The 24,689-nt window shown below is 46.0% G+C and overlaps 1 protein-coding gene across 1 annotated transcript in view; it reads right to left on the minus strand.

The window, feature by feature from the left end:
- LOC126419253 (lysosome membrane protein 2-like) overlaps positions 1-24,689 on the minus strand; it is a 384,735-nt gene that overhangs the window by 272,894 nt on the left and 87,152 nt on the right. Inside the window, exon 2 of the mRNA XM_050086410.1 lies at positions 8,862-9,057. Within this exon, the coding sequence (XP_049942367.1) occupies positions 8,862-9,039 (178 nt within the window). The 5' untranslated portion in view covers positions 9,040-9,057. The remainder of the gene's footprint in view (positions 1-8,861; positions 9,058-24,689) is intronic.

Consider the following 24,689-nt stretch of genomic DNA (forward strand, 5'->3'; position numbering starts at 1 on the left):
TACCTGGTCAGCCCAATTGGAACTAACTTGTTTTCCAGCATCAATCTTTACCAACAACGCTTCAGCGTGTACCAAGTTTCGCTGCTATACGATAATTACAGCCTAGACCTCCATGAGTAACAGCGTTTTTACTTTTAACTACAAACCACATGGTACTTTCTTAAAAGCGATCTTAAGTGTCAATTACTCTTCAAACCATGTGTCAGACAGTGTAAGTCGAGAAACTGTGCGTCCTACACGATAGAACTCTGTACACCGCGAATGTGGTTACTACTGTGCTGTCTTTTTTTCTCACCAGCTGTACCACCGCGTGTAGGACACACGCTGTCAGGCGACAAACCTAAGTCCCCCTCCTCTCTACTTTTCTCCCTCCCCGCCGAAGATAAAATTATCTTCAATACACGACCGAGCTTCAGCGCGGCATAGTGGGCGGACCTGTAGCTGCAGCTGGCAGTGATAATGGTCTGTCCATCTCTAGGGGCGCTTTTTAACCGTATGTCCGCGGTCGTCTGGTAACATTTAATACCGTCCTCCTTGCCCTTCAAGCTTCGGGGAAAATGTACCCGTCCACAACCACATACCGTCGTTTTATTGAGTACAGATGCATCGAACTTCCATTCAGACATATGGTATTTACGGTAGACTTCAGCTTTTGTGGACAATGGGATAGCCACTAGCGTGGATATAAACAATATCGGTGTACATTTATTGTTCTTAATTCTTTTTGCTTAGCGAAATAGGTGACGAGTGCACTAATGCTAAATGATAAAACTGCCTTCTCCTAGCTATGGTGTTATGAAAGCAACCTGCATGCAGCTTTTTAAGGTCTGTCGAGGAAGTGGCACATACAGTTCTTTTTATGACGTCAGCTAAACATGGCTGTTTAATTCTTTGCAGGCTTGCTATCTACTCACATGTGCGTAGTGTTTTCGTCTTCAGTCCAGAGACTGGTTTGATGCAGCTCTCCATGCTACTCTGTTCCGTGCAACCTGCTTCATCTCCATGTAACTACTGCACCCTACTTTCTTCTGAATCTGTTTAGGGTGTTCATGTCTGTCTCCCTCTTCGATGTTTACCCTCCACGCTGCTCTCCAGTACTAAATTGGTGATCCGTTGATGACTGAGAACGTGTCCTACCAACCGATCCCTTCTTATAGTTGTGCCACAAATTCCTCTTATCCCAAACTCTACTGAGTACCTCCACGTTAGATACGTGTCTAAGTATCTAATCTTCAGCATTCTTCTGTAGCACGACATTTCAAAAGCTTCTATTCTTTCCTTATCTGAACTATTTAGCATCCATGTTTCACATCCATAAATGGCTACACTCCATACAAATACTTTTCGGAAAGACTTCCTGACAAATCTATTCTCGAAGTTAACAAATCTCTCTTCTTCAGAAAGGCTTTTCTTGCCATTGCCAGTCTACAATTTATATCCTCTCTACTTCGACCATCAGTTACTTTGCTCCACAAATAGCGAAACTCTTATACTACATTCAGTGTCTCGTTTCCTAATCTAATTCTCTCAGCATCAACTGACTTAATTCGACTACATTGCATTATCCTCGTTTTGATTTTGTTAATGTTCATCTTATATCCTCCTTTCAAGGCACGGTCCATTTCGTTCAACTGCTCTTCCAAGCCCTTTTCTGTTTCTGACAGAATTACAATGTCATCGGCGAACCTGAAAGTTTTTATTTCTTCTCCATGGATTTTAATAGCTACTCCGAATTTTTCTTGTTTCCTTTACTGCTTGCTCAATATATAGATAGAATAGCATCGGGGAGAGGCTACAACCCTGTCTCAACCGCCTCCCCATCACTACTTCCCTTTCATGCCCCTCGACTCTTACAACTGCCATCTGGTTTCTGTACAAATTGTAAAAAATCCTTTCGCTCCCTACATTTGACCCCTGTCGTCTTCAGAATTTCGATGAGAGTATTACAGTTAACATTGTCAAAATCTGTCGCCAGTTCTAAAAATGCTAGAAACGTAGGTTTTCCTATCCTCTATCTTCTAAGATGAATCGTAGGGTCAGTATTGCCTCACGTGTTCCAACATTTCTACGAAATCCAAACTGATCTTCCGCAAGGTCGGCTTCTTCCAGTTTTTCCATTCGTCTGTAAGGAATTCGTGTTAGTATGTTGCAGCCGTGACGTATTAAACTGATAGTTCGGTAATTTTCACACTTAACACCTGCTTTCTTCGGGATAGGAATTATTGTATTGTTCTTTAAGTCTGAGTGTATTTCACCTGTCTCATACATCTTGCTCACCAGATGGTAGAGTTTTGTCAAGGCTGGCTCTCCCATGGCTGTCAGTAGTTCTAATGGAATGTTGTCTATTCCCGGGGCCTTGTTTCGACTCAGGTCTTTCAGTGCTGTCAAATTTTTTACGCAGTATCATATCTCCTACTTCATCTTCACCTACATCCTCTTCCATTTCCATAATATTATCCTCAAGTACATCGCCCTTGTATAGACCCTCTATATGCTGCTTTCACCTTTCTGCTTTCCCTTCTTTGCTTACGACTGGGTTTCCATCTGAGCTCTTGATATTCATGCAAGTGTTTCTCTTTTCTAAAAATGTGTCTGTAATTTTCGTGTAGGCAGTATCTATCTTACCCCTTACATTTGTCCTCTAGCCATCCCTGCTTAACCATTTTTCACTTCCTGTCTATCTCATTTTTGAGACGTTTGTACTCCTTTGTGCCTGTTCGTTCATTGCATTTTTATATTTTCTCCTTTAATTAATTTCCGTCTCTTCTTTTACTCAAGGGTTTCTACGCCCTCATCTTTTTACCTACTTGATCCTCTGCTGCCTTTACCATTTCATTCCTCAAAGCTACCCATCCTTCTTTTAATTATTTCTTTCCCCAGTTCTCGCCCATCGTTCCCTAAGGCTCTCTGAAACTCTCTACAACCTCTGGTTCTTTCAGTTTATCCAGATCCCATCTGGTTAAAGTCCCACCTTTTCGCAGTTTCTTGAGTTTTAATCTACAGTACGTAACCAGTAAGTTGTTGTGAGAGTCCACATATGCCCCTGGAAACGCCTTACGGTTTAAAACATGGTTTCTAAATCTGTCATACCATTATATAATCTACCAGAAACCTAGTCTCTCCAGGCCTCTTCCACGTATACAGCCTCCATTCATGGTTCTTAAACCAAGTGTTAGGTATGATTAAGTATGCTCTGTGCAAAATTCTACCAGGCTTCTTTCTCTTATTCCTTACCCCCTTCCATACTCACCTACTTTTCCTTGTCTTCCTTTACTTACTATCGAATTCCAGTCCAACATGACATATTTTCGTCTCCCTTCAGTATCTGAGTAATTTCTTTTATCTCATCATATATTTCTTCAATCTCTTCGTAATTTTCGGAGCAAGTTGGCATATGAACTTTTATTACTGTGGTAGGCGTGGGCTGCGTGTCTATCTTGGCTACAATAAGTTTCAATAATGGGTGGAGCATCAGTCTGAATTGCTGGGTAGGACAGTTCGTGATAAATATTGCCAAATGAAGCCGATGCATTTACTATAGTAAATGTACATCAATTTACTTGTCCAATGAGTAACAGTAGTGTGCTGTTTTTTTGCCTGTTAAGATGCAGTTATTCATGAAACCTTTGAAATCTCACGTCCACACCAATGGTGAACGACCATGAACTACCTTCATCAATTTTCATCCGTTATATGGTACCCAACTACATTACACAAAATCAATTGGAAAACGAAGAAATCGGCACAGAGAAACACATCTGTGTCAGTATTGGAACCGGCTAAAAGAAACTTAAACAACTCTTAACTAAAAACGGGTTGATGGATAACTGATCATAACCCATTTTGAAACAACCGTCTGGGCAAGGACACACTATAGACTGCTAAAAAATGTTCATTTCAGAACGTATCTTCGCACAGAAATTAACACCGGACATTAACTGCTAAAGTAAGACCATTTTACCAGAATTGTACAACAGTCCATTTTCGTATAATTCTTTATTAACAGTTCAAGACTAAATGTGAACAATCGTTACTTCCAGCCAGCAAAAGGTATCCAACTGTAAAGACGGAAATAAAGGAAAATAATATTTCAGTCTACTTTTTATGTATCTGTTTGACTTAATGTATTCCTTTCAAGCAGAACCAGTCTGTAGGAGCAACCGAATGCAAACAGCCGACACTTTCCACTGTAGTTTTGTTTATTGACTAAGTTAATTTTTCATTCGAAGTGGTATCAGTTACGTAGATTTTCTGTCGGTTGAAGTACGTATCCGTCCTTTCAACTGAAATCAGTTTTCAGTGGTTTAGTTGACTGAACTATCCATTCATTCTTGTAAGTGAAACCATACCAGTAGTTAGTACTTTAATCAGTTTAAATAAAGCAGTGTTGTACAATAGGGATTCACACACACACACACACACATGAGGGTAGCGTTGCCCCAGAGAGCAAGTAAAGACTTCTGGGGTGGGGTGGGGGGGGGGGAGATGGGCGCTAGGCCTAAGTTAAAATAAGCAGCGATGAGGTTCATGTGTCCATAGTGTGTTGATATCGTGATTGGAAAATTGTACCATCGATTAGTGTCCACCCTTCAACGCATGGACCATAGGTAGTTTTAAGTTTTATAATATTATTGTAAGTTTTTTGTATTTTAATATTATAATGTAAGAAGTGTTTGTTTTTTCTGCTTCATGGTATGAACGTGGCAGTGACAGAAGAACCTGCCTGCCTGTCGTTAGGCAGCCATTGGTGCTGGTCTAAGTTGGCACAAAACCGACGGTCGTCTTCCGAAGCCAACTTCCCGAAGCGACTCTTCCCAACCTACATTACCGATGAAGATAAACGAAACATATATGGGATCGTCCAGAGCTCGCGCTGCCACACCAGGGCCAGAAGCACATATCGATACCCCAGATGTTAGCGAGGGCTCGCTGTAATCCAAAGCTACATATAGGAGGCACTCCTGAAGACCACGTCTCCCGTCTCAGCACAGCTGCGCCCTTGCACCGAGGGTCAATATAATAGAACATAACATGGAAGCGCTCAGCCCCAGTTCTTGACATCATCGAAGGTAGTGTAGGACCAACGAATAGTTAAAGTTTCTGATATTCCATCACAGTTTTAAATTATCAAACAATACCGTGGTGAAAAACCGTGTCAAAGTCAAGTAAATGCTTATTCGTTTATGATATAAAGGGAACTAATATGTGAAGTGTACTATTTTGCCGAGTCTTCTCCCTGAGCAGTCCAAGAACACACAACTGTGGCCGGGAGGTAGCGATTTCCTATTGGTATAAGATAATATGAATTTAATTTGGATCTACTGAAAATATGTATTCATTTCTAATTTAGATTTAGCGACGGTAAGTGGAGATCTGTTCATATAGGTGACAAACGAGAAATATGGCTATCACCGAAGCATAATAATTGCTTTAATATATTGAATGTAAATAATGTTGATATTTTGTAAGCCCACTTAAATATGGATTAAAGCATGAGTGATCTGAACAACAATTCACAACAATTCTATTCAAGTCAATTGAAGTCTTCTTGGAAGTGAAGCCTTATTTATTTCGTATCGCATGAAGTGGTATGACAATAGAAGAATCTCTGGATTATCGAAAGTAGGCCGTTATGCTTGTGAGATTTGGTTGACTTCATTTCACGATAGTTGCAGTGAAAGTGATTTTTTGGGCACCTTTTCAAGGCTAAAAGAACTTTATATCGCATCGTAAAACAATGTGAAGATAACGATGAAATAAATTGCAATTGGCCGGTCGTAAACCAGCCATCTTATTAGCGATGGAAGCGTAACTTGTGCCAGAAATCATACTGGTATCGCTGGATGTTATAGATTACGCTGAATGCAATATGGAGAATCCCCGTACGCATCGGAGAACTGTAATAGCTCAAAGCCTTTATTGAACATGGTGGTGCCGACTCAGTTTATGCTTCGTGGACCGATTTCAGACTATTTCGAAACTGAATATGACAGACCAGAGAGAATTTACGGCGCCAATTTCGCATGGCTATTCTCTGCGAGGTACTACACAAAAGAAATAAATATGGCACTGATAATGCTATTTTCACATCTCAAATATTACAACTGTTGTTAATAATAGTGTTATGACCTCTACGATCGACCTTGAAGAGAGAATCTGCAAACTGATTAACTATCTTCGTAACTACACAGCGTTGTGTGGCTGTGGTGCGAATTATGTTACCGTATCGTAACTGACAGGTAGTACATTCCGTTATAGCGTAAGAAATGCGACGGACCCCTCTAATGTGTGGCTGAACACTGAATGTTTGGAGTGTATTTTGTATTATGCGAATTAAGCCTTGGTCCAAGGTATATATCTGTACCTAACGGTTCGTTTTCTAATGTTGGAGAGGCAACCAGATGCTATAAAGCGAAAAGAAGGAAGAGCTCTATCTGTTAAGAACTACTTCCAGAAAAAACTGTTACCCTGACAAATAAATACGTCTCTACGTCCTACAAGGTCTGGTGATTGAAGTGAAAAGTAACTAAAATGAAAATTTGCGTCTATTCGTTCAAAACCATCACAGATCGCATGAACAGAGTACTAAGACGATATTGACACCGTTCTTAAACCAACAAGAAAGGTGTTTTAGTATTTGATCACTGCAGAAGATCTACACCTGCCACTTGCCACAGCAAGAGTGGAAAAAAAAAAATCCACTACACAAGTGGTCAAGTATACACACGAACTACAAAAGGAAGCTTTAACACCTGGCTTAATGAGCAGAACAGCAGTTGTCGAGAAAACACGCACAAATCCTCAGTATCTTCCTGTCCCTCGCAGTGATAACTCAGTATCTGATGCTGTTCAGGCACTTTACATGCCCTAGCTGACCACGGTACTGAGGCCGAGAAACTATTGTCTCTCCAATACTATGCCTTCGTACAGATCTAATCATCATTATGCTAGGATGTACAGAGAGGCAGTACAAACAATTACCTTAACAGAAAAGGAGGAGGATTGATATTGGCAAAGTGGTTGGCCTTCATGTTAATAAAGCGTACAGAGCAAATTCTTCCTCACACAAGTTGCACAGAACACGTCGGCACGACTACCCGATCTCACGCGGCGGTCTGGTGTCTTCGAAGAAGCGACTGCTGCGCATACATGTACAAACAGATCGTCTCGCTGAGCTTGTTTACGTTTGAAACGGCTATCTGAGTTTATAGCTTCTGATGAAGACTCCAACATTTTGGGACTAAACGCTACGAACAGAAATGTTGGCTTTTACCAAACTCTGGAAGCATGAAAACGCTTTTCCGTTTCGACGAAATCTGAATGTGATCTGATAGGTTTTGGATGGTCCCTAGCGCTTCCACCCTCTATGAAACAGTAAAAATGTCGGTCGCACTACTCCACAGGCGGGTCGGCTCACTTTCTATTTGGTTACAGCCCCACGATGTCGTTCAAGTACTATTGATACGTCCACGGCTTTGTATCAGTGGCGAACGTAGTTGGTTATCTCGCTGCAAACTGTCGCTTTCGATCGCGAAATGTGTTACAATGAACGATCGAAGGGCTGACGCGGTGTCGTTGACGCCCGTTATTTCACGTCCTGAGACCTTTTCATGTCGATAATGAGCGGCGATGTGGTCACCCACACTAAAGGGCGTAATTTCAATGCTGGGTGTTGTGGTTCTGAACTCTATAGCAGAGGCGTCAAAAGAAGGGTGAAGTGTACGTTAGAGTTTCGACCTGCCCACGGCCCGACACCCCTATGGTGCCACTGAGCAGACCTGTTGCAAAATCTGATGCGAACATGATATTGCAAAGTCACCTTACAGCTCGCATTGACTTTAAGCTGTCGACTTTCTCTCTCTCTCTCTCTCTCTCTCTCTCTCTCTCTCTCTCTCTCTCTCTCTCTCTCTCTCTCTCTCTCTCTCTCTCTCTCTCTCTCTCTCTCTCTGTGTGTGTGTGTGTGTGTGTGTGTGTGTGTGTGTGTGTGTATAGACACCTTTGTATTTGAAGTGTTGCCGAGTTCGCGACTGACTTCGCAGGGTGCCACGCCTTTGCACCGTTGCAGAGGAAGGCAGTAAGCAGTTTTAAGCCAAATTTCAAACTTATCCATCGAAATGGAAGACAATAAGAGGGCTTTGAGAAAATGATCCTTTAATTTTGTTGTAGAGTGTACACTGGATCATAGGTGATGCTCTTAAAAAGAAGTCTACCGAGGGTTCAATTATGGGTCGTGGGCGTTAAAGCCAGCATGAAACATGAAAACTGTTCTGAAGATATACGAAGACAGTAACTTGTTCTCGAAGGAACAGTTACTGTTGATGACCGTGCAGCTTTCCCCTGGAATAAATGATGACTAACTGAAAACCTCACCTGCCGACAGGTGTTGATATACCTCGATGTGGAGAGCTGAAAATGTGTGCCCCGACTCGAACTCAGGAACTCCTGCTTACATGGCAGACGCTCTATCCATCTGAGCCACCGAGGACACAGATGAATAGCGCGACTGCAGGGACTTATCCCTTGCACGCTTCCCATGAGACTCACATTCCCAACTGTCCAGAATTCTACGTATGTATTGCACCTTATAGACATTTGCCCACCCAAGATGACACTGGAATACAGGTCGAAACGAAGTACTACAAATTCCGAGAGGAATATGGTGAGAACAATCCAGATATGTTTCTCATCAATGGCAATGACCACGAAAGCCTCCAGACTTGAACAGAATGTTTTGCCGCTCCTCGCAAACCACAACCACGTTAACACTTGCCGGCGGTTCCGAAGACGTACGAGCACAGCTGCCAGAGAGCTAACTGGAGCGTTAAGTGGCGCGCACGCGCCGCTACCGCCGGCTAACCCACCTGCGGCGGTGCAGAAGGTGCGCGCCCACTTCGGGCAGAAGTGCTGTCCGTGTCCGTGGCCGCCACGGCCGCGCCCGCGCCGCCGCAGCCTGGGTCGCTCCGGCCTCTGCAGGTGGCGCTTCTCGTCCAGCAGCGCGCCGCACGACGAGTCCGTGGCGCTCGCGGTGTCGCTCTCCATCCTCAGGCAGTGCTACGCCTGGAAATCCGGAAGACAATCAGCAAGGTGGAGACTAACCCTAGTCGCCTGTAGTTACCACAGAAACACACTGTCCCGCAGACTTAATGTAAGACTACGAGTTACAAGCTAAAGACTGCGCAAAATATTAGTTTGATGTGTCGGTTGAGGTTAAGTACATACCACTGTGATGCATAGGAACAGAGTATGGTCTCCAAGAAAGTGAGGAAACATCCCAAATGATCATGCAAATTAATTTGAAACAGGGATACTGTCGCGTAGCGGAAACGTCTTATTTGTATGCGTTAATACAGGAGCCCCAATTAAACTCCGTGTGATCAGGCCCCATAATACGCAAATGTACCGACCGCCGTTTCATCCTCAGCTTGTAGGCGTCACTGGATGCAGATATGAAGGGGCATGTGTGATCAGACACCGGCCATTATCAGTTTCCGTGACTAGAGCCTCTACTTCTCGATCACGTAGCTCGTCAACTGCCTCTACCCCTCCCCCGTCCCTCCCACCCCCACAAGGGCGGAGTGCGTGCTGACGTCCAAACAACCATGAAACAAATGGGTACAGGAACATTCACGTAGAAGTACACACCTGGCCATTAAAATTTCTACACCACGAAGATGATGTGCTACAGACGCGAAATTTAACCGACAGGAAGAAGATGCTGTGATATGCAAATCATCAGCTTTTCAGAGCATTCACACAAGGTTGCCGCCGGTGGCGACACCTACAACGTGCTGACATGAGGAAAGTTTCCAACCGATTTCTCATACACAAACAGCAGTTGACCGGCGTTGCCTCGTGAAACGTCGTCGTGATGCCTCGTGTAAGGAGGGAAATGCGTACCATCACGTTACCGACTTTGATAAAGGTCGGATTGTAGCTTACCGCGATTGCGGTTTATCGAATCGCGACATTGGTGCTCGCGTTGGTCGACATCCAATGACTGTTAGCAGAATAAGGAATCGGTGGGTTCAGGAGGGTAATACGGAGTGCCGTGCTGGATCCCAACGGCCTCTTATCACTGGCAGTCGAGTTGACAAGCATCTTATCCCCATGGCTCTAACGGATCGTGCAGCCACGTCTCTATCCCTGATTGAACAGATGGGGACGTGTGCAACAGAAAAACCATCTGCACCAACAGTTCGATGACGTTTGCAGCAGAATGGACCGTCAGCTTGGAGACCGTGGCTGCGGTTACCCTTGACGCTGCGTCACAGACAGGAGCGCCTGCGATGTTTTACTGAACGACGAAACTGGATCCACGAATGGCAGAAACGTCATTTTTTCAGATGAATCCCGGTTCTGTTTACAGCATCATGTTGGTCGCATCAGTGTTTGGCGACATCGCGGTGAACGCACACTGGAAGCGCCTATTGGTTCAAATGGCTCTGAGCACTATGCGACTTAACTTCTGAGGTCATCAGTCGCCTAGAACTTAGAACTAATTAAACCTAACTACCCTAAGGACATCACACACATCCATGCCCGAAGAAGAATTCGAACCTGCGACCGTAGCGGTCACGCGGTTCCAGACTGAAGCGCCTTTAACCGCACGGCCACACCGGCCGGCGAAAGCGCCTATTCGTCATCGCCATACTGGCGTATCACCCGGCGTGATGGTATGGGGTGCCATTGGTTAGACGTCTCGTTCACCTCTTGTTCGCATTTACGGCACTTTGAACAGTGGACGTTACATTTCAGATGTGTTACGACCCGTGGCTCTACCCTTCATTCGATCCCTGCGAAACCCTGCATTTCAGAATGATAATGCATGACCGCATGTTGCAGGTCCTGTACGGGCCTTTCTGAATACTGGAAATGTTCAACTGCTGCCCTGGCCAGCACATTCTCCAGATCTCTCACCAATTAACGTCTGGTCAACGGTGGCCGAGCAACTGGCTCGTCACAATACGCCAGTCACTACTCTTGATGAACTGTGGTATCGTGTTAAAGCTGCTTGGGCAGCTGTACCTGTACATGCCATCCAAAATCTGTTTGACTCAATTCCCAGGCGTATCAAGGCCGTTATTACGGCCAGAGGTGGTTGTTATGGGTACTGATTTCTCAGAATCCATGCATCCAAATTGCGTGAAAATGTAATCACATGTCTGTTCTAGTATAACGTATTTGTCCAATGAATACCCGTTGATCATCTGCATTTCTTCTTGGTGTGGCAATTTTAATGGCCAGTAGTGTATGAATGGAAACTAATTGTCACTACAACAAGTAGATTTATTTTTCTTTAAACTCTGAGATTACCCACGACGTATTAAAAAGAACCACAGACAAACGGATAAAGGATTACAAGCAGGAGAAGAAAACGCTCTTGGTTGCGATGTAGAAATTACGAATCACTTATTCATCAATGACGAATGTTTCTTCTAATTCAAAGCATCTTCATCTTCAGTCTGAAGAATTCGTGACTGACTAAGGGGAGTTATAGGACTAAAAGGCGAGATGATGAGACCTGCGTCCGCTTAAAGAGGGAGGACCCTGTCAGAGGAGTGAAACTGTAAGGCGACGAAGCTAAACACGCACACGCATAACCACTAGAACACAGTAGCACGCCTAAAAACCGGAAAAACGGAGGGATAGAAGAGCTGTCTTCGCTTGCAGGGGTGGTCGTGGGTCCCAGATCCAGAAAACTCGAGGAGGTGCTCCAACCACTATCACCCTGCCCCTGATCCAACAGTAAAGCAAAACGCCGTAACTGGAAATGAAAACCACTTACACAAAGGAAACTGAGAACTGAGGACCACTTCAACCATCCGTGAATCGTCTACAATATTAACAAGGAATCCAGAAGGCTACAGTTAGCACGAAGGGCCCAAAGAAAGGGACATTCCACCAATATATGGGATACTGTCTGGATCCACAGCCACGTTGTGGGAGTGGCTCGTTATGCAAGAGAAAACAATGAGTGAGCCTAGTATGAACGATGCTTAGACGGCATAAGGCAGTGTGTAACACTTATTTAATAACACCTGTAACTTGTAAAAAAGTTTTGCCTTTAAAGTTTGTGGTTATGTAACTGTGATATGCAAAGATATATAGAGAGAGTGATATGTTTCAGTGCTTTGCTAATGTATGTATGTAAGTTACGTGAAATGTATAATTTATTGAATAATATTTTGTCATGCATTACTGATATGAAAACATTTTGTGTACGAAATTTATGGTTGCGCAAGTTGCCATTTGTATAAAATTTTACACGCTTAGGGACAATGTGTAGGATATGTGTTGCGTAAAACAGTGCTTTTTTGTACTGTACAGAAGTTACTGTGGGAAGCGTAAAGGGTGGGTTGGAGTTTTGGCGCGCTACCTGTAGAGCGAACAGGAATGAGAGTACACAGTCTGTAGGATGCTGTGAAGGAGGGAACACAGTGACAGAGCAGGCGAAGTCTTACTTGGAAGTTGTCGAACAACCGCCTCAGATTACGACTGCTGAATTATTACGGCTTTGGCACAAGTTGCTGGCTTAGAACTACTTAAACCTCACTAACCTAAGGACATCACACACATCCATGCCCGAGGCAGGATTCGAACCTGCGACCGTAGCGGGCGCGCGGTTCCAGACTGTAGCGCCTAGAACCGCTCGGTCACCCCGCCCGGCACAAGCAGTAGAAACTCTCACCGTGTCTGGGCGGCAATTATCTTGCTGGAATGTATGCTCAGGATGCTTTGCCATGGACAGTAACAAAACAGGGCGTACAATATCGTCGACGTAGCACTGTGCTGTAACGGTGCCGCTGAGGAGTTCTGCTACGAGAAAAGAAATTACACCGCAGACCATCACTTCAGGGGGGCGAGAGACTGACATCCCACCACTGTCCAAGGCCTCTATAGAAACGTCTTCGCTTGTTATCGGGACTTGTCACTGCAAACGATTCCACTCTTGTCACTGATATTCCGGGCCGAAGACGTGACTGGAGACGCCCTGGACAGCTGTGGGATACCAATCTGTCGCCCGCTATACGGCCCGGTAACCAGGAGCATGGTCTGGGGTGCCATTTCTTTTCGTAGCAAGACCCTTTTGGTTAACTGCGGCACCCTTACACAGCACAGCCCTTAATAGCAAGCTATCCTGGGCGTAAATAATTGCCGCACACACACACACACACACACACACACACACACACACACACACACACACACACACTGTGCTTGCCAAACCTTAACTTTCCCAGCGAGGTCACCGGATCTCTCGCCAAATGACAACGTTTGGATCATTATGGGTAGGGCCCTCGAGCTATCTCGGGATTTTGACGACGTAAAGCACCAGTTGGGCAGAATTCGGCACAATATCCGTCAGGACATCTAACAGGTCTGTCAATGCCAAGCTGAGCATCTGCTAGCCCAAGGGCCAGAGGTGGACCATTGCGTTACTGTGACAATTCGTGAAGCTCTTTGTTTTGAATAAGTCGTCCATTATTTCTGAAATTTTAACAATTTTTCTTTGTATATAGATCACATCTACCGATTTCCCACCCATTCGGATAATTTCTTCGTGGTGCGTCCTTGCCTTAGATGAATTTTATAGAGTTCTTGACATATTTCAACTGAGTATGAAGAGTGCTGAAAGATGAGTCTCAGCTGGCAACTTCAGACAGCCATTACGCTGTGAGAAGAAGATGCATATCAAAAAATATTCGGTCAAGAATGACGCATTAATTTGTTGTTGGAGATAAGAATCGGGTGATGACTATTTTAGTGAAAATTACCGATTGATCAATTTCACTGGGATAATTTTACCACGTTTTACTGGATATATATCTTAATTTATTTCTCACTCTAATTGGTTCTCGATTTCATCGACCCAATGTGAATATTTTTTCACTTACTGGCGTTAAGAAGGTCCGAGTTCAATTTAGAGATGTAGCAACTTAGCCGTTAATCTCGTGAACGCACGCACACACGGTTCTTAACTTACATGTTCAGGGGCCACCATGCTGTCAGTACGCATGACAATAGATTTTTCTAAAACTTGCGACGGTCTATTGAAAGAATCTTTATGTTCCTATGGCTGTATACATTGTCAATGGAGACAATCATTTTCACGACTTGGCCAGAGATACTTTTATCACACTAACCTTAATTGAGCACTGCAGCTGTAGCTTTTATGACATGAATAGTGAAATAAACCTCTACCGACTTGCTACTTTTTGGTTTTTGCGTCCCACTGCATGATTTCAGTATTCCTGTAACAAACGAGCAGAGAAAGTGAATGGAAGCTTTATCTGTTGGGAGGGGTCTGGATAAAAATGATGCAAATATATTGTAAACGGCAGACAACACAATAGTGGGACTACTACTACTACTACTACTACTACTACTACTACTACTACATTTTGTGTCATGAAGAATGCGTAACGCCAAATGGAGTGAGACACACTACTAGACCGCGGAAGGTTAACACAGTCAGTGCAAAGGGCTCACACATCCAGTAGCAAAACAATGGAGGAGCATGAAGCGTAATTGGAAGCAACTGAAATAAAAGCTAAAGTCTTTCGGTAAATGTAGAGCACACGCACCGGTTGGTTACAATTAAACTGCAGCTATTCGACGACGTCCAGTTTACGGGACGGCAGTGAAACTTTGTAGATATGCTAATTCGCTAACGTGGGACGATTGACGGTGGAAAAAAAAAACTTGACAATTTTGGCCATCGGATGTCTATCTGCGAGTGTACGTTGTATAACGTTATGATATCTACGCCGTGATTCGACAAGCTATAATGTGAATGGAAAGTGCAACTATCGATAAGAAATGGCTCAAATGGCTCTGAGCACTACGCGACTTAACTTCTGAGGTCATCAGTCGCCTAGAACTTAGAACTAATTAAACCTAACTAACCTAAGGACATCACACACATCCATACCCGAGGCAGGATTCGAACCTGCGACCGTAGCAGTCCTGCGGTTCCGGACTGAGCGCCTAGAACCGCTAGACCACCGCGGCCGGCCTATCGATAAGAGATCGTGCACTGTTAGTGAAACGGTTTTATTTTAATGGCAGCTATTACAGTGTTGAACTGACTGGAGGGTCTGAGAAGAAGTCCGATGTCATTAAATGACTTCAAGAAGATGAAATTTGGAAACACAGATGAGCTTGGTGTGGGGCGTGGAAGAGTAAGATGTCGTATCAGAGTCGAAGTTACTGACGTGATTGCTGTTGCTTTAAATTGACAATGGATGATGGTTATGATGATTTGGGTGGAGAAGGGCGCTCGACATCATGGTCATCAGCACCCTGACGAAAAGTCAACATGCAAATCTCGTATGTGGAGACGAAGGCTGTCTCCACACGCGGAGCAGTTGATAACGTATTAGAGTCTGCCGCCGTTCCCCATCAGTTTAGGGATGATGCCTGATCGATCACAAAATTTAGTCACTCTTTAAACACGGTATCGGTATCTGCGAGGATGGTGGGCGGATCTCCAGCGAGATCGAGGGCTGCCCTATACAGGACACACATAGCCACAATATGCTGAGCTGAAAGCGGCACACCACGAACTTCACAGAGTGGTGGATCTTCCCGGCGGAGGAGGAAGCAATGTGTGAAAGAGCTGTGCCCGATGCGCAATGTGGTAAGCAAAACTTCCTTCCAGCGTCGGGCTGACATGAAGTCCGCCAAGCCGTTGTGGTCGATTTTAGAACCGCAGTTTGTTGTATGTTACCTGAAACCATGCAGGCTCACACTGAAGCATGAAGCATCTGTCAGAAAATGAGGTAATGACGTGCAACGGGATGGGACACTGGCGGACAGCACCATCCCAACATGCTTCCTTGGCATCTTTGTCAGCCATGTCTTTACCCTGTATCCCAACGTGGCCGAGTTCCCAGCAAGAGATCACCTCCTTCCCACGGTGTTGGAGCCACTGTAAGGCGTCACGGATGAGCTGAATCAGCGGGTCTACCGGATAAATTTGATGAAGTGCCTGCAGTGCACTATGAGCGTCGGAACAGACATGAAAACTCGTACGGTGATTTCTGTGAAGCCTCTCCAGTGCCATCAGAATGCCATGTAACTCCGCATCGTAATTTGTAAATTGTTCTGGAGGAAGCACTTTAAAAACCATACGAGGGAAAACGGCAGAACAACCGAGAGCATTCCCTGTTGCGATCTATCTGTAAGAATAACTATAAAGTAGCGCACGTACTTAAAACAGATCAAAACAAAGTTGTAAACACCAAATCTGGAGTACAACTTTTCGTGTATAGTTGAAAGGTGGCTATACTGAGCCACAGCGTCAGAGATTGCGCCAAAGAGTATTATTCCGCCGCCTCCACTGGCAGTGCTTGCCGAGAAGTCGTAGCGAAAAGCCCTTGCCGAGAAGTCGTAGCGAAAAGCCCTTGCCGAGAAGTCGTAGCGAAAAGCCCTTGCCGAGAAGTCGTAGCGAAAAGCCCTTGCCGAGAAGTCGTAGCGAAAAGCCCTTGCCGAGAAGTCGTAGCGAAAAGCCCTTGCCGAGAAGTCGTAGCGAAAAGCCCTTGCCGAGAAGTCGTAGCGAAAAGCCCTTGCCGAGAAGTCGTAGCGAAAAGCCCTTGCCGAGAAGTCGTAGCGAAAAGCCCTTGCCGAGAAGTCGTAGCGAAAAGCCCTTGCCGAGAAGTCGTAGCGAAAAGCCCTTGCCGAGAAGTCGTAGCGAAAAGCCCTTGCCGAGAAGTCGTAGCGAAAAGCCCTTGCCGAGAAGTCGTAGCGAAAAGCCCTTGCCGAGAAGTCGTAGCGAAAAGCCCTTGCCGAGAAGTCGTAGCGAAAAGCCCTTGCCGAGAAGTCGTAGCGAAAAGCCCTTGCCGAGAAGTCGTAGCGAAAAGCCCTTGCCGAGAAGTCGTAGCGAAAAGCCCTTGCCGAGAAGTCGTAGCGAAAAGCCCTTGCCGAGAAGTCGTAGCGAAAAGCCCTTGCCGAGAAGTCGTAGCGAAAAGCCCTTGCCGAGAAGTCGTAGCGAAAAGCCCTTGCCGAGAAGTCGTAGCGAAAAGCCCTTGCCGAGAAGTCGTAGCGAAAAGCCCTTGCCGAGAAGTCGTAGCGAAAAGCCCTTGCCGAGAAGTCGTAGCGAAAAGCCCTTGCCGAGAAGTCGTAGCGAAAAGCCCTTGCCGAGAAGTCGTAGCGAAAAGCCCTTGCCGAGAAGTCGTAGCGAAAAGCCCTTGCCGAGAAGTCGTAGCGAAAAGCCCTTGCCGAGAAGTCGTAGCGAAAAGCCCTTGCCGAGAAGTCGTAGCGAAAAGCCCTTGCCGAGAAGTCGTAGCGAAAAGCCCTTGCCGAGAAGTCGTAGCGAAAAGCCCTTGCCGAGAAGTCGTAGCGAAAAGCCCTTGCCGAGAAGTCGTAGCGAAAAGCCCTTGCCGAGAAGACGTAGCGAAAAGCCCTTGCCGAGAAGTCGTAGCGAAAAGCCCTTGCCGAGAAGTCGTAGCGAAAAGCCCTTGCCGAGAAGTCGTAGCGAAAAGCCCTTGCCGAGAAGTCGTAGCGAAAAGCCCTTGCCGAGAAGTCGTAGCGAAAAGCCCTTGCCGAGAAGTCGTAGCGAAAAGCCCTTGCCGAGAAGTCGTAGCGAAAAGCCCTTGCCGAGAAGTCGTAGCGAAAAGCCCTTGCCGAGAAGTCGTAGCGAAAAGCCCTTGCCGAGAAGTCGTAGCGAAAAGCCCTTGCCGAGAAGTCGTAGCGAAAAGCCCTTGCCGAGAAGTCGTAGCGAAAAGCCCTTGCCGAGAAGTCGTAGCGAAAAGCCCTTGCCGAGAAGTCGTAGCGAAAAGCCCTTGCCGAGAAGTCGTAGCGAAAAGCCCTTGCCGAGAAGTCGTAGCGAAAAGCCCTTGCCGAGAAGTCGTAGCGAAAAGCCCTTGCCGAGAAGTCGTAGCGAAAAGCCCTTGCCGAGAAGTCGTAGCGAAAAGCCCTTGCCGAGAAGTCGTAGCGAAAAGCCCTTGCCGAGAAGTCGTAGCGAAAAGCCCTTGCCGAGAAGTCGTAGCGAAAAGCCCTTGCCGAGAAGTCGTAGCGAAAAGCCCTTGCCGAGAAGTCGTAGCGAAAAGCCCTTGCCGAGAAGTCGTAGCGAAAAGCCCTTGCCGAGAAGTCGTAGCGAAAAGCCCTTGCCGAGAAGTCGTAGCGAAAAGCCCTTGCCGAGAAGTCGTAGCGAAAAGCCCTTGCCGAGAAGTCGTAGCGAAAAGCCCTTGCCGAGAAGTCGTAGCGAAAAGCCCTTGCCGAGAAGTCGTAGCGAAAAGCCCTTGCCGAGAAGTCGTAGCGAAAAGCCCTTGCCGAGAAGTCGTAGCGAAAAGCCCTTGCCGAGAAGTCGTAGCGAAAAGCCCTTGCCGAGAAGTCGTAGCGAAAAGCCCTTGCCGAGAAGTCGTAGCGAAAAGCCCTTGCCGAGAAGTCGTAGCGAAAAGCCCTTGCCGAGAAGTCGTAGCGAAAAGCCCTTGCCGAGAAGTCGTAGCGAAAAGCCCTTGCCGAGAAGTCGTAGCGAAAAGCCCTTGCCGAGAAGTCGTAGCGAAAAGCCCTTGCCGAGAAGTCGTAGCGAAAAGCCCTTGCCGAGAAGTCGTAGCGAAAAGCCCTTGCCGAGAAGTCGTAGCGAAAAGCCCTTGCCGAGAAGTCGTAGCGAAAAGCCCTTGCCGAGAAGTCGTAGCGAAAAGCCCTTGCCGAGAAGTCGTAGCGAAAAGCCCTTGCCGAGAAGTCGTAGCGAAAAGCCCTTGCCGAGAAGTCGTAGCGAAAAGCCCTTGCCGAGAAGTCGTAGCGAAAAGCCCTTGCCGAGAAGTCGTAGCGAAAAGCCCTTGCCGAGAAGTCGTAGCGAAAAGCCCTTGCCGAGAAGTCGTAGCGAAAAGCCCTTGCCGAGAAGTCGTAGCGAAAAGCCCTTGCCGAGAAGTCGTAGCGAAAAGCCCTTGCCGAGAAGTCGTAGCGAAAAGCCCTTGCCGAGAAGTCGTAGCGAAAAGCCCTTGCCGAGAAGTCGTAGCGAAAAGCCCTTGCCGAGAAGTCGTAGCGAAAAGCCCTTGCCGAGAAGTCGTAGCGAAAAGCCCTTGCCGAGAAGTCGTAGCGAAAAGCCCTTGCCGAGAAGTCGTAGCGAAAAGCCCTTGCCGAGAAGTCGTAGCGAAAAGCCCTTGCCGAGAAGTCGTAGCGAAAAGCCCTTGCCGAGAAGTCGTAGCGAAAAGCCCTTGCCGAGAAGTCGTAGCGAAAAGCTCTTGCCGAGAAGTCGTAGCGAAAAGCTCTTGCCGAGAAGTCGTAGCGAAAAGCTCTTGCCGAGAAGTCGTAGCGAAAAGCTCTTGCCGAGAAGTCGTAGCGAAAAGCTCTTGCCGAGATGTCGTAGCGAAAAGCTCTTGGCGAGAAGTCGTAGTGAAAAGCTCTTGTCGAGAAGTCGTAGTGGAGAGTGCTTGTTCCATGTTTTATGCAGTTGTTTGATGGGATATACAGCAGATGTTGTTCTAATGGAGATATTGTAATGATCAGAGTGCTTTTCGTCAATATATATGAAGGTAAAATATTCTGTTTTTTCATTATTTTAATGTCGTAAATAATGCGTCATTACAGGTTCAGTCAACAAAGCATCTGGCTTGTGTTCTTGTATTAGAGTGCCATTCTGGTTTTCTTGTGCAATTATAGTATTTCTATTTTTTTAATTACTTCAGTATAAATGGTATTTAAAATTTCTGGTCTTATTGAAGATCCGTGCCAGATGTGTACGTTGAATCACACTTCCACACACAGAACAGTTACACTTGTGCTTTGGTTTCGTACGTTTTATAGTTGCTGGGGACTTAATTGTGTAACGGAAATTCTTTCATTCTTTGTTGTTATTCTATGCAGTCAGATTGCGTACTAAAACTAGTCAGGGCCAACCGTTAACGACACAGCGTAACCGGACATACAGCTACTAAAAAATAAAAATTATTTTGCATTCATCATATTTATATAATTAAGCCCCCATGCACGTGGCGACCGCTGCTTCGGATCGTCCCTTGGAATTCTTCCGATTGTAAAAATAGTAGACAGTAGTATTGTTGTAGTGATTTGTAGTTTAGTAATTGTAGTCTATTTTGCATGTGTAGATTTGGTAATTGTCATTCTTCTAATGTTTTTTTTTTCAGAATTTGATTTTGTTGTCTTGTACACGCGTTTGACAATTTAGTGCAATTATTTCAATTGTTCGTTAATTGTGTTTGAGGGAAACATTTCGTGTGAATGGTATTGTTGGAGATGAGGAGTCACTGTGTGTAATTTTCGTACAGTGACGAGTTTTGTATGTTTTGTAGGTGATTACGCGATCGATGAAAAAGGCAAAAATGATGAATAGTCAGAATAACGAAATTGTTGACATGGCGAACTCGCCAACACAGGAGAACAGTATGATGAATAATGAAGTGGAAAACAATTTAATAAGTCGGGAAAATAGTCCGGAACCAGTTCAAAATTTTTCACAATCGAAAAATTTTAGGATTACGTGGTTAACGACGGAAGATATGGAGCAGTTGATGGGTGCTATACTAAATTTGGGATCTCCGTTAGAATCACTACTAGGAACAATTGAAACAGATATAGGAACAATTAAAACCAAGATGAAAGCAATGACAACACGGTTAGGCTCACAAATAGGAACAAGTAAAACCGAGATGGAAACACAGTTAGGCTCACGAATAGGGACATGTTTCAAAAACATGAAGGATGAATCAAAGAAAGAAATTAGAGAAGAAGTACAACCGATTTTGAATGCTCACAATAATAGGTTAATTTCCTCAGACATTAGACAAGAGGAACAGGACAGAGAACAGGAAGAAAAAGATCGCGTGATAGTACAAAAATTTTCAGAGTTAAATTTACAACGTGCACACGATAAGGAAGAAATACTTGAAAGAATCGAGGAATCCGTACCAAATGACAGAATAAATAACTTAACACAACAATATGAACAGTTAACTAATAAATGTGTCAGTACTGAAACCCGAGTCGCGACACTTACGGAAGACGTAAATAAACAGAAAGAACAATTAAGTGACTTATCGGAAAGAGTTGAGGAGATTTCAAATAAACTGACAAGTCTTAGTTTAAATGGGGACAGAGATTCAGATGATACAGCTCCATTACGATTTGCAGAAACCGAAGAGTACCAGAACATAAATAAGCATGTTGAAAATCAAGGAAAATTTAATGAACGCGTCGAAAGGGAATTTGAGGCATTACGAAAGCAAGTCAAACAAATTGAAGGTGAAATCGTAGGAAAAGACAGCAAAAGAAATTTAGAATCACATAGCAGAGGGGTTTGAAGAAAGTAATTTGTTTCATTTACGGGATGCAACAAGGGAGTGCCAGGCGCGTGAACTTGACAATATTCGACATTCGGACTGGAACAGTCGCGGTAGGTCTTTGTCGCCACAAGGAGAAAACTGACTATAAACACTTCTTAACTGTTCGGAAATTTAAGATCTTTCGCAACTCTAAGAATGACATACATCCATGTGCATGGTTAGATCAATTTACGTACGGACTTCCACCAAATTGGCCACTAAGTCACAAACTGGAAATTATGTGCGGCTATTAATGTCCTCAGGGGATTCACTACACTAAGTGGATATGTGCCGTAGCGTGCATAAGGCCCCGAGCTGTAGTGGTGCTATTTCCCTTTTAGTTTTCTGCACCGCTGCCTACTCTTACTATTCTTTGCATCTGTCAAAACAACTCTTCAACTATCAATCTATCTAGAGTGTCGTTAAACAATAACCGGATATGACTATTTTACCTAAAAGTGATTTCGGAAATTACCATTTGGACTTACTGTATCTTCATCTGCAGTCATTAGTAGTTTAAACGAAATTTGACCTGTTTATCTTCGTGACAATATTACTTCATATGTTGACGACATTCTTATTGCTAAACGTTCTTGGAGTGAGCACAACAAAATTCTGGATTCATTATTACCTATCTTTGTAAGAGTTGGCATTACAGTGGTTGGTTGGTTGGTTGGTTTCGGGGATTAAAGGGACCAGACTGCTACGGTCATCGGTCCCTTGTTCCAAACACAAAGAACACCCACAGAGAATAAAAACGAGAAACAGGAGAGACCACAGACGATACAGAACAAGAGAAAGTGAGACAAAGACAAGACAAAACGAACTGAAACCACACAGAGTTTGACGGTGGTTGGCCGACCATAGAAATAATAAAAGGAAAAGCCAACCACTTAGAAACACATTAAAAAATCAGTTTAAAATCATAGGCCAAAGGCCAGAATCAACACAAACCAATAAAATAAAACAGAAACACTCAGATTAAATGATAAAATCCCCCTGCCCGAATAAAACGTAAAACCAAGTCAGCCATAGTGGAGTCGTCTGTTAAAAGGGCAGGGAGCGTAGCAGGCAGCGCAAATGTCTGCCTGACCACAGCTAAAAGGGGGCAGGCCATCAAAATGTGGGCCACTGTCAAAGCACCCCCACAGCGACATATAGGAGGGTCCTCCCAGCGCAGTAAGTAACTGTGTCAGCCGGGAGTGGCCAATGCGGAGCCGGCAAAGAACTACTGAGTCCCTGCGAGTGGCTCGCAGGGACGACCGCCACACAGCCGTCGTCTCCTTGACAGCACGGAGTTTATTGCGCATTGTCAGTTCGCGCCATTTATCGTCCCATAGCGCCAAGATTTTGCGGCGGAAGACTGCCCGCAAATCAGTCTCTGGGAGGCCAACGTCCAGAGATGGCTTACTGGTGGCCTCTTTCGCCATGCGGTCAACATGTTCGTTACCCAGGATACCAACATGACCGAGGGTCCACACAAAGACCACAGAGCGGCCACAACGGGCGAGAGTATGCAGAGACTCCTGGATAGCCATCACCAGACGAGAACGAGGGAAACACTGGTCGATAGCTCGTAAACCGCTCAGGGAATCGCTACAGATAACGAAGGACTCACCTGAGCAAGAGCGGATATACTCTAGGGCACGAAAGATGGCGACCAGTTCAGCAGTGTAAACGCTGCAGCCATCCGGCAAGGAACGTTGTTCGGAATGGTCCCCTAGAGTGAGCGCATATCCGACACGACCAGCAACCATCGAACCGTCAGTGTAAACAACACCAGAGCCCTGATACGTGGCCAGGATGGAATAAAAGCGGCGGCGGAAGGCCTCTGGAGGGACTGAGTCCTTAGGGCCCTGTGCCAAGTCGAGCGGAAGGCAAGGGCGACGAACACACCATGCGGGTGTATGCAAAGTAGCCCGGAAAGGAGGTGGAACAGTGAAACCCTGAAGCTATTGTACAACCAGACCGGGGCCGACGTTCTGGCATACGGACGACCGACCGCGGGAACAGGAGACGATAGTTTGGATGCCCGGGCGAGCTTAGAACATGGGCAGCATAAGCGGCCAGCAAACGTTGGCGTCGGAACTGCAGTGGAGGTACACCTGCCTCCACTAGTACGCTGTCCACAGGGCTGGTGCGGAAAGCACCAGTTGCAAGGCGTATCCCGCTGTGGAGAATTGGGTCCAGCACCCGTAACGCAGATGGGGATGCTGAGCCATAAGCCAGGCTCCCATAATCCAGACGGGACTGGATTAACGCCTGGTAGAGCCGCAACAGGGTAGAGCGGTCGGCGCCCCAGCGGGTGTGGCTCAAGCATCTCAGAGCGTTTAGATGCCGCCAACACGTCTGTTTAAGCTGCCGGATATGAGGCAGCCAAGTCAACCGGGCATCGAAAACCACCCCCAAAAACCTGTGGGTCTCCACCACAGCAAGGAGTTCGTCGGCAAGATAAAGCCGCGGCTCAGGATGGACTGTTCGGCGCCGGCAGAAATGCATAACGCGGGTCTTGGCTGCCGAAAACTGAAACCCATGCGCTACAGCCCAAGACTGCGCCTTACGGATAGCGTCCCGTAGCTGACGTTCAACAGCTGCAATGCCAGTAGAGCTGTAGTGAAGACAGAAGTCGTCAGCATACAGGGAAGCGGAGATAGAATTTCCCACGGCCGCAGCAAGCCCGTTAATGGCTATTAAAAACAGACAGACACTTAAAACAGAGCCCTGTGGCACACCGTTCTCCTGGACGTGGGAGGAACTATACGAGGCCGCAACTTGCACGCGGAAGGTACGACACGACAGAAAATTGCGGATAAAAATCGGCAGAGGACCCCGAAGGCCCCATCCATAAAGCGTAGAAAGAATGTGATGACTCCATGTCGTATCGTACGCCTTCCGCATGTCGAAAAAGACAGCGACCAGGTGCTGACGGCGGGCAAAAGCAGTACGGATGGCCGACTCCAGGCTCACCAGATTGTCGGTGGCGGAGCGGCCTCTACGGAACCCACCCTGAGACGGAGCCAGAAGGCCCCGAGACTCCAGTACCCAATGCAAGCGCCGGCTCACCATCCGTTCAAGCAACTTGCAAAGAACGTTGGTGAGGCTAATGGGACGGTAGCTGTCCACCTCCAGAGGGGTCTTTCCAGGTTTCAAAACGGGGATGACAATGCCTTCCCGCCATTGCGACGGAAACTACCCCTCGACCCAAAGACGGTTGTAAAGATCGAGAAGGCGCCGCTGGCCGTGCACTGAAAGGTGTTTCAGCATCTGACAGTGGATGCCATCTGGCCCAGGAGCGGTATCAGGGCAAGCAGCTAGGGCACTGCGAAATTCCCACTCACTGAATGGAGCATTGTAAGATACCGAGTGGTTGGTGCGAAACGAAAGGCTCCGACGTTCCATCCGCTC

The sequence above is a fragment of the Schistocerca serialis genome, chromosome 9 (genome assembly GCF_023864345.2).
Source record: "Schistocerca serialis cubense isolate TAMUIC-IGC-003099 chromosome 9, iqSchSeri2.2, whole genome shotgun sequence".
NCBI classification, from domain to species: domain Eukaryota; kingdom Metazoa; phylum Arthropoda; class Insecta; order Orthoptera; family Acrididae; genus Schistocerca; species Schistocerca serialis.